The sequence below is a fragment of the Semicossyphus pulcher genome, unplaced genomic scaffold (assembly GCF_022749685.1).
Source record: "Semicossyphus pulcher isolate SPU_LCO1_2020_fin unplaced genomic scaffold, fSemPul1.0.p SCAF_10, whole genome shotgun sequence".
Lineage (NCBI taxonomy): Eukaryota > Metazoa > Chordata > Actinopteri > Labriformes > Labridae > Semicossyphus > Semicossyphus pulcher.
The window spans coordinates 13,552,582-13,563,334 of NW_027211604.1; the positions used below are offsets into that span (position 1 = coordinate 13,552,582).

Consider the following 10,753-nt stretch of genomic DNA (forward strand, 5'->3'; position numbering starts at 1 on the left):
CAACCTTATTTATTTAAACATACCCATATGATATCTTAACCTCATTCTTAAAGACACAGGTCTCTCTTAACTCTCCAGTGGGTTATTTCTATGTGTTGACATAAAGACTGTGATGTTCCCTGCTTACACATCTACATGTTTTTTGAACTTTTTCTCCGCCGTACCTCTAAACAAGAATCTAATCCTGTTTTGAGTACATTTCCCAAGCGCAGTTTTCTCGTACTTTTTGACCTACGTGGTTGAATGTCGTCTTAAAAACAAATTTTTTGCGTTTGACAACAAAATTCCTGCGGCTTTGGAGGGATAACAGCACATGAAAGGGGGTTTAGAGCCACTCCCTGGGTGCCTAAAGCTAAAGCACAGAGAATGGAAACAACCAGGGGGGGCCTGTTGTCCAGTTTGTATGCAAAATATCACCCCTCACTTCTCCCTCTCCTTGAGCAGAGCGTGGAGACCCCAGCGTCTCTGTCAGTCTGACTGTTGTAGGTCTGCGCTGCAGTCTGACATGTAGATTGACTGGTTACCATGGAGTGGGTCATGGATGTGGGCCGGGGAGCAGTTTACCCAGTAGGCCCCCTGCTTCATTCAAAGGCCCCATGGTAAGGCCATCAACAGTTTATGAAAGGAAACAGAATCAAAATATCATTCAGCTGAGACTTGATCTCTGTTGGCTGAACCCCCCAACAATTTAACACTGAAGTCAACTTGGGACTCCTCATGTTTATTTTTACACTTGCATTGACTCTACATTTAAATTTACATGCGACAAACATAGATATAACACAATATTCTAAACACAAATAAGGGTTGTTATATTAAAATAAAGATCTATATCAAAAACAGCAACAAAATTAAGTTCTAAGTTAGATTTCTGTTTATTTGCACATGTAAAGATCCTCCAAATGAAATGGTAATGCAGAAAGAGGAAAAATTGATTTTTTTATCATGTCTGACTAAAATATTTGAAATATATTACATTACAAAATACATTACAAAAATGTCAATATGCACCTGTGACTTTAAATAAGGAGGAAGACGACGGAAGATAGCTGCAGAAGAGTTAAAGAATCAAAGGAAAGCAGAGGCGAACTTTCACAATAAAAGCACTTCCCCATAATCCAAAAAGTAAACATGTGCCTCATGGCTGGAAAAAAATAAAAGCCCCTGCCAGTGCGTCATACCATTGAGTGTAGCCCCCCTCTCTCCCCTTTAAAATAGTTTTATCTGCCACGCCCACCCCATAATTCCCACTCAGCTGTTACTGTTGGACGCTTTCAGTTTCCACATGCGTTTATTCACAAATCTGCGGGGCTGAGCAGCAGGAAAGTCAGACCGAAACACTCACCATGCTCTGGATTGAATCAGCTCGTCCGTCAGTTTTGAACAACTTGTTGCGCAGCTGCTATTTCTAACCTCCTCTGAGGTCCAGCACTGCGGTGAACAGGGGCTGTGTTGTGCTTCTTCGGTGGTAGTTTCTGTGGAGGAAGACAGATGGATGAAGCGGGGACATCAAGAAGATGAAGTTGTTTATGAAGTCCTGTAGGCTCAAGTGAATTATCAAGTGTGTTTAATATGGTCTCAGAGACAGGGGATGCGAGTCATGAGCCGGACGCGTCCTTTCCACGGACCAGACTGGAGTCACAGCCTCTTCTACCTGACGTTACTCCTGTGGACCAGGCGCATGAGTGGACTGGCTGACTTCTCAAGTAAGATGATGATGGTGGTATTGCAGTGAAGTGTAATAGTTTTTGTTTCTTATGTTTTATATTGGGTTTCTCATGTTTGGCATGGGGCTACATTCTTGTAATAATAGCTACAGTAGGGGGAAACGTGTAGAGATGATGTGTGGTGTAATGAGTAAAGTGGTTCTGCTCCTGTCACACTCCCAGTGTCCCGCTTAAAAGTCCCTCTTAAAATGTGGCACAGATCTGCTCCCCTGTCTGACATGTGGGATAATGTAAAATACAGAGTTTGAAGAGTAAAGTACATGTCTTATTTGCAGTTATTTTTATTTTATAGTTATTAGTTAATCTCTAATCTCAATTGGTCTAAGGACCAGCCATTCGCACGATTGATTTATTCAGAGTATGGCTTTCCAAAACTGTCCATCTAATCTATTTCATCACCTCTGGGTCCTTTTCTATAAGACAAACAATGCAAACATCTCAAAATAGAGGACTCTGCCTTTGAAGTAACTTAATAACGTTAACACACCATGCAACAAAGGTAGACCTTATTAGTCCAGGTGCCAGTTGGCGGAGTTTGCCACCCTGGAAAGAGGCCTGGCAGTCAGCACTTTGTTGGGAGAGTTTTCAAAGCAACATGAGACAAGAGGCCAAACAGACCTCGTCTGAAACCACAGATTTAGTAGATTAAATCCAAAATAAATGCTTCAAAGTTACAAACCTTTTAAATTAAGTTCCTTAGTTGTTTGTATTTCCAACCATGTAAGTAATACTGGACTTAGGGCCCCCCCCCGGAAGCCCACCCTCCCTTGTCCCATTGGTTATATACTGTATGTTTATATATTTAAGTGGATTTAAAGGGGTACTCCAGCAATATTATACTTCACTTCCTTAAACTCACAAGATAAAGGTTAAAATAATAAATCAAGAATTGGGCCACTGCCAACTCAAAATGCTGACGCCTACATTTCCCATAATGCAACACAAAAGCATCTTAAGTTAGATCAAACATGCCTCAACCTCCAAGTAGTTATGCAGGCAACACAGTGCATTAAAAGACTATTTTTCTGCATGACAAGTAAACTCAGCGTAGTGTCCCTTTAATCCCTCTGTATGTACAGCCTAACCAGTGCTTTCTGTGTAACAGACTACCTGTCAAGGATCATCACCAGCCACTCTGCTCAGGCGTGTGACGGCCAGCCTCTGCGGCTCCACTGTCCGCGTCACTCCACCATCTCCATCACGTCTGCCTTCTACGGGAGCGGCGAGGCGCGGCTGTGCAGAGCGGACCCTCCTCTCCGAGCCCACAACCACAGCTGCTCCGCTTATACTGCCCTACAGGTGCATTTTATGAATGAGTTATACAGCACTTCCTACTTAGGCTGGATTGGTTTTCTCCCCAGATGTGTTGAAGTTTTGTAGTGAACACACCACGCTTCCTGTTGCATTTGTCAGCCAGATTGTGTGTGCATCTGATTTGCTTATGTTTGCCTGTTTAGTGACTGTCTCTGGTGTTTGCTGCGCAGAAGCTGCTGTCAGAGTGTCAGAGCCACAGAGATTGTCAGCTGCCTGTCAACCACCTGCTGTTTGGGAAGGACCCCTGCCCTGGCACCACCAAATACCTCCACGTGGACTACAAGTGTAAACCAAGTGAGATCAGCTGCAAATTCCCCTTCCTCATTACCTGCTCATAACCTCTTTTATTGCCCTATTCCCTGCCCCCTTAACTGCTGCAACATCAGTTTGTCTCACACAATTAAAAGTGAATTAAGCAACACTCAAAAATCACCCTCAGATTTCCCGCTGATGTCATCCCCTTACCTCTTCATCCTAATTGTTTTTCCCCTCACTCAGCTGAACACAAGAGACATGTGGTGTGTGAGGAAGACACAATGATCCTGCGCTGTAAGCCCCCCAAGGTCCTGAACATCTATGCAGCTGTCTATGGGAGAAGTCCGGGTCACTCTGACACCTGCCCCTCGCACCTGACAAGACCACCCCCGTTTGGTGAGTCAACGGGATATTCTGTAATCTCATTAGGTGGTAACTAACAGATGTTTTCCTTTTACAAGGGGAACAATGAAGCCAGGAATATAGTGTCCAGAGAAACTTGTTTACAGAGTGAAAGAGGAGGTGGAAATGTCCAACATAGGTTTCTGTATTGTGCAGTTTTATCATTTAATAATTTACACATTCACTTTGAAACCTCAAAATAATCACTTTGATAAAAGAATCTTAAAATATGCTGTTTTTAAATATGCATCATCTGATGCATTACATCACAATAACCAGGACATTTGCTGATTGTTTTGTGGCACTAAACAGGAAGAGGGCACAGCTCAAAGCTAAGAGTTTAAAACTCTGTATTTCATGTATAGTGCACTGTATTGTATTTGAGTGTCCCAATTCTGTGTGTGCATGTATCCACTGAATAGTGTCCTATTCAAGTATACTGTTCAGTGTCTATTCTATAAGAAGTAATGAATGAGAAAAAGCAGGGAGGCGTTTCAGAGGCCTTATTTTCAGCAGACAAATATTGCACAGGTGTTACTAATAACATTAACAATGTGTCAGTTAGCCTTCATATACAACACCAGGAGCCTAAAACTGAAGCAGCTACATGAAAAGTTAAAATTAATATTTCATTATTTAAATGGACTGTACTTATGCAGCGCTTTTCTAGTCTTTGCGACCACTCAAAGCTGCTTTTACACTACATATCACATTCACCCATTCACACACGATGTAAGTGCTAGTAAAGTGCCCAACTGGCAATCAGTTATCACATTCATACATGTTGGTTATACCACCGGGAGCAATTTGGGGTTCACTTCAACACTGAGGGAGCTGGGGATCGAACCTCCGACCGACTCTACCACTGAACCACAGCCGCCCGCATTCACACTGGTACTTTTCCCTCTGTTAAATTTCAGTGTGAAACGCCTCCGGCAGTTGGTGACATAAGTAAAAATCCAAAGCAGGAAAAGCACAGGTGTTACTAATTACATCAATAATAGCTGCATTCCATTTGGGTCTGCACCCAGCCATCGTTAATGTTACTGAGCACACCTGTTCTGTTTCCTGGTATGAAGGCTATGTGTGCCATGAAAAAGGACTGCACAAATACAGTTGTACAAAAGATTCCACTTTTGTTGTACTAATTTTCAATAATAGGAATCAGGACCTTAAATGCTTTATAATGAGCAAAATCTATATGGAGTTGATATTTAACTTCTTTGACCTGAGGTTACCATTTTCATCAGGGGAAATAGATGGCTGCCAAAAATGTGTTTCTAGTTAAACAACAACCAAACTAAACCAGTGAGTGAGCTTCTTTCCAACGTTAAGAGAGTATTACACACACACATATACACACAGGCTCTGTGTTTCTTATTCAGTGTCCGTCTCTGTGCTCTTCCCTCCAGAGTGCCTGAACCACGAGGCTGTACACTTGGTGTCTAAGTCCTGCTACAGCAAACAGAAGTGTGCTGTTGCCGTCAGCAACCAGACCTTTAGGGACCCCTGCTTTCCAGGAACCAGGAAGTACCTCAGCGTGGTCTATTCTTGTGGTACGACTCCTTCTGCTTCCTCATTCCCAACAAATTAAGAGAGAGGTTCCAACAAAGGAACAGGCCGACATGACTTTACGGATAGCTCACGTCATGTCTGTTTTTGTTTTCGCCTTTTTAATGATGTGACCGTTCCTTCAGTGAACATTTCCTCCTGTGTGCGATTATCTGCTGATCTCCGCCATCAGCCGGTCTTATCTAATCACACACAACAACACAGTAGCACGGGAATGATAAAATGTGAGATCAGATTTGTGGGTTGACATCCTGGTAAACTTCCTTTGAGTGGCACAAATGCCAGTGAGTTCATGCAGCGACATTGTTCGTGTATGAAAGTTTGGACGTCTGATTCAGGCTGGTGTTGATATAATTCTTCTGACTGGCTCCAGTTGGAACAAAACAATGTGTGTTAGCCTTGTAGACCGGGTATCAACACAATAGGATGGAAAGTATTTATAAAATGACAATATGCCATTTTTCTCCTCTGTCTTTCTTCCAATAGTGCCAAAGACTTTACTAAGGGAGGCAGACCCCTCCATATTCAGCTCCACCTCTTCTCCTACTGTAAACACAGACAGAGGTAACATCAATCAATCAATCAATCAATCAATCAAATTTTATTTGTATAGCGCCAAATCATAACCAGGGTTATCTCGAGACACTTTACAGAAAGAGCAGGTCTAGACCGACTCTTTGTTAAGTTATTTAAAGAGAGGCCCAACATGAATCATGCCATTTGTTTAAACCTCAACTTCTCTGTTTTAATCTCACCTCATAATACAAAACTTTCCAACAGCTCCTCCTGCAGATCTGGAGAAACCTTCCTCCAAAGGGTCGAGAAGGCCTGAAAACTCAGGAGCTATGATGAGCAACTCCCTCCTGACGTATGCTTACATTAAAGGTAAACATTATTCACATGCACGCACGCAGGAGCGCACATGTAATCTGTGCTTCACGCATCTCCTCCCTTCATTTCCCACACAGAGCATCCAGAGATGGCCGCGCTGCTCTTCACCTCCAGCGTGTGTGTCGGGCTTCTGCTCACACTGCTGGCTGTGTCGGTCAGGGTGACCTGCAGAGGGCGACGGCACAGAGATCACGGACTCGCACCAAAGTCTAGTAAAGATGCTGCAAACTGTCAGGAAGAGGAGGACGACGAGGATGAAGAAGATGATGATGATGATGATGAGGGGACAGAAAGCTCTTTAATCTCAGCTGCAGAACGGAAGGCGATACACGGCTGGGAGGAAGTGACGTTTGTGAGCGAGGCGGCCGAACGCGCCGAGAGGATCGAGCGCAGAGAGATGATCATACAGGAGATCTGGATGAATTCTTATCTGAACGACAGCTCATGTTAACTAAACCGGGACACAGGACTCTCGTGAGCACCTTCAGGATGATTTTCAGGAGAAGCTCCGAGCCTCTGATCATGGGCAAAACATTTGTTACACTGTAAAGCAGTTTGGTGTGCCACTTTTGCAGGAGCAGCATGTTTGGGCGACACTGCATTATTAGCCATTTTAAAAGGATCTACAGGGTTTAAAGCTGTAAAATGGGTAGTCATATAAACTGTGTAATTGTTTAAATGTTGTATTTATTCACATTCACCAACAAATGAAGCTCAGATTTCAGGATGAAATACAGTTTACTGCTGCAAAAAAGGGATAAAATCACTGGTTTTGAGTCACTCAGCTGCCACATTCATTCAAGTCAAGTTTATTTATGTAGCCTGATATCACAAATAATGTGAAGAGGCTTGGGAAACTCTTAAAGAAACCTTTAACATGAAAAAAGGAAGAGAAAAGAGGAGGGATACTTTTATCTGGACAAAAGGACATGCTGTAAATATCGTGTTTGGAACAGACCAACATAGCAAAAGCAGAATGGAAAGTCATGATGACAAAATGATACATTGAAACATATGTGATGAATAACAATCTTGGAGGAGGTGTCCACAAACAGATAAAGCCTGACCCTATGGGGCACCAGGGGCAAAGCACAAGCACACCATTAACATAGTGAGAAAAAATGAAACAGACAACATGCGTTACAAGGACAGAGAGAGACAAGAGTAGAGACAAAATCTCCAGGAGGACATGGGATCTAGGCCTAAAACATCTAAAGGACTGAAAGCCAGAGGAGGAAGAGAGGTCTGAGGACAGCCAAGGGTTCAGCACAGAGAAGCCTGAGTGATAAGAGAGGACAAGGAGGAGAACAGGTTATCATGTCAACGGTGTCACCGCTGCATTGATAACAAAAGTTGGCAGAAGTGCCAGAAAGGTTTTTTCTTTGAATATTTACTGAATAAGTCCTGCGATATTCTGTCAGCAATAATTAAATATCATAATGAGCAGCATGACCTGAGAAAGTCAGCAAAATTATTCAGAAAAGTGGGAATCAGGGGCCAGGTAGCTTTGAGTACCTCAAAAAGGAATGATCCGTGATGTTGCCATTGACAACTGAATACATAGTTGATTTTAATACAAATGCTTAAAATGCTTGAGTATAAAATACATTTTAGGGTTTCAATTAAAGTGTCAAATCATGTATCAGTTAGGCTTTGACTGATCTAGTATCTGTTTGTACCCAAATTTGAGGGTCTTGTTGCTGAAATCTATTACTGCCTCTTTAAAAACCATCTGAACTGAATGTACTGAAGGTGGAATTAATCTTTCTATCCGCATGTGCTTGCGTACAGGATGTTTTTCCGATAATTAAGTGTTCCTTGAACCCCGCCGCACTTGTCTGAATCACTGAATTGGCTCCATCAATGTGTGCTCACATTTCAACCCTCGAGTGAATGAACCACTCTCACTCTGAACTTTACGGCTTCCTCATCCCTGCTGGGAACAGAGCTGGAACGACCATGTACTGTGTGGTAACTTCCTGCTTGTGGCAGCACTGACTTTCAGAGGTGTGTGTGTGTGTCACTGATGGAGGAAGACAAAGAGAGGAAAGGTGTAGCATCCTTGTCCCTGCACCCCGATGGATAAAACACCGTGTTCCAGCTGACTCACTACCTCTGATTCTTTGTTGAATAAAAACACGTCATTAAAAAAAAATATATGGACATTATGTTTACGGAGGCTACTGTTTATTTTAGGTTTTTATTTTTTTTTACACACAATATAATGTCAACTTATATAAACAGAGGGAAAACAAACTGGGAAGGAATAAAAGGATGGGATTCAAATTGAAATATATCACAACATCTGTTCTGTCATATTATCTGTCCAGCTGTTTTTCTTCACATTTCAATTCATTAAAAAACATGGTAGATGTCATTAAAGGCATATGAACATACACACTGTAAATAAATGTATGTGGAAGACCTCAAATAAAACCAGCAGTAAACTGATCTCAGGTTTGTAAAAAGGCATCTTGCGTCAGTTGCATGTAGGTATGTGAAGCACCAGGTCAGCAGCAGGTCCAGTGTTAGAAAACAAGAGGGGTGGTGGTGGTCTTATCTCGGCCCCCATTTAATGTTGGTGAGACCTTGAAATTGTTTTTTTAAAGCCTGTCTGTCCGACCACTCTGAGTCCAGGTAGCCGTCATCGTCTGCCTCCTCTAGTTTCTGAAAATGTCGGCAGAAGAAGGTTAGACAGACACATTCGGTACAAACAGGAACATAGTTTTGAATGTGTGAATCACCTTTAGCTCCTCCTGCCTCCTGTGGTAAGTCATCATCATCTGCTTCTGCTGCTCGTCAGTGATCAGAGGCTCTCTCCCTGGTGCCCCCTGTCCTTTCTGAAAGGAACCGCAACAAATTGATTATAGTCGTTCTTTCTAAAAACATGAAACAAAAAGTACCCTGCCTGTCATATGCTGCAATATTACTCGCTGCTGATTGGCTGAAATTGTTCTCACCCTTTGGATTTTGACCACAAGCTTCGTCTTTTCATTTTTTCCAACGTAGTCCTGCAGTTTTTTCCCTCTCTGCATCTCTTTGGCAGCCCACCAGAGCTGGCACTCGTCCGCAGTGATCACCTGCAGGGATGCCTGAGGTACAGAGACAGATGGAGAGGGCAGATGCAGAGGAATGGAGGGAGAAAAAAATAAATGAAGGGAGTACCAAGGAGGCGGCAAAGACGGCTTCACCTCCAAATGTACCAAACACTAACTTGTGAAACTTATACCCTTGTTTATATCAGAAAAGTAGTTTCATGTGGCCAGTAGCAGCTAGCAGCTTATATTGCTGACAGAGGTTTAGCTGTGTACCTGTGTTCCTGTCAGGTCTTCCCTGTCCTCGAACTCCATCCTGATAGGGTCATGAGGAGGCAGCCCCATGGGGTACACTATCATGACCGCACCCCTTAGCTGATCAAGGGCTTCCTTTATCATCTCCATCGTGATACAAACATTTGCTTGGACTTGTTTCTGAAAGACGAAGAGAAAAACTGAATCAAAAGTTCTAACGCTTGGTGAACAATGTAAGTGTTTAGTGTCTACACTTATACTCACTTTGGATACCAGTGCCTTTGCCTCCTCCATTGTTCTCTTCAACACCTCTTTCATTTTATCATTTGGAGCTGTTAGAAGGTAAGAGATGGACGCCTTTATTATCAGATGATCTCAGTCCCAACACAATCATTCTACATGTTATCAAATGCAGGGAGGCAGAATCAAGCCAGAAAAAGAAATGACACACTTACATTTTTAAATAATTGCTCACTCCAGGGATTTTATATCAGTTATATAAGAGGGGTAAATAATATTGGCCAACTTGTGTGATGTTTGACAGTTACAAAACTACAACCACATGCAATGACTCCCCCAAAAAGACCACCAAAAAATAAACCACCAGACTAGCATCGTAGAGGATGGTTTGAAAGGGACATCAAGTGTCTCACCGTGTCCGTTCCTCCTCCCAACCTCATCCTCCTTAAATACTGGCCCTCCGCTGGGCAGACACTTGTCTTCCCATTCATCCTTCAGTTTCAGATCCACAATCTGCTCCTCTGTCAGCCCCTGCATGTTAGGTGGCAGTGTGATGCCATGGTCTGCAAGCTCTGGGATTTCTGAGGGTACATAATGAACAAGCAAGACTCTGATGGTGAATACTACAAGACTGAAAGATGCAGGTGCAACACTGAGACTTAGTTAAGAAATTAACTTGAGCAACAAAAAAGTACAAGTAGTCACTTATGTATAAAACACTGTGTAGTAACATCCTCAATAATGTGAAGAGTTACCTACGTATTGTGTCGGCTGGTAGTATTATACAGCAGTTATAAAGGAGTAAAGCAAGAAGTGCGAGTGCAGCCTACTAAAACTTCTTATGTCTTCACAGAGAGTACAGAAAACAGCAGATATGTAATATGTACCTGAACATATCCTGTCCACTTTGAGTCTCCCGTTGTAAATGGCTGTAATCTGCTGGATCGCCGTCTCCAGAGGCGAGTCCACAGTGGTGTTGAAAAGAAACTGGCTTTCATCTCCACGCTTCACGTGCAGCTGCACCATCTTCAAAGCAGTTCACCACCTGTTTAGCCCCTAAAA

General features: G+C 42.7%; 2 protein-coding genes across 2 annotated transcripts; one reads left to right on the forward strand and one right to left on the reverse strand.

Moving 5' to 3' along the window:
• The first annotated feature begins 1,302 nt into the window (after nt 1–1,302).
• Nucleotides 1,303–8,596, forward strand: eva1c (eva-1 homolog C (C. elegans)). The gene is made up of 8 exons (XM_069669044.1): nt 1,303–1,706; nt 2,833–3,026; nt 3,212–3,335; nt 3,540–3,692; nt 5,111–5,254; nt 5,757–5,834; nt 6,051–6,155; nt 6,239–8,596. The coding sequence occupies exons 1-8, from the start codon at nt 1,592–1,594 to the stop codon at nt 6,610–6,612; spliced, it is 1,287 nt and encodes a 428-aa protein (XP_069525145.1). The 5' UTR covers nt 1,303–1,591; the 3' UTR covers nt 6,613–8,596.
• cfap298 (cilia and flagella associated protein 298) lies at nt 8,353–10,743 on the reverse strand. The gene is made up of 7 exons (XM_069677198.1): nt 10,579–10,743; nt 10,105–10,272; nt 9,716–9,783; nt 9,473–9,631; nt 9,122–9,253; nt 8,906–9,001; nt 8,353–8,828 (listed from the first exon to the last, which is right to left on the reverse strand). Exons 1-7 carry the CDS (start codon nt 10,715–10,717, stop codon nt 8,718–8,720), a joined length of 873 nt encoding a protein of 290 aa, XP_069533299.1. The 5' UTR covers nt 10,718–10,743; the 3' UTR covers nt 8,353–8,717.
• Nucleotides 10,744–10,753: the final 10 nt, after the last annotated feature.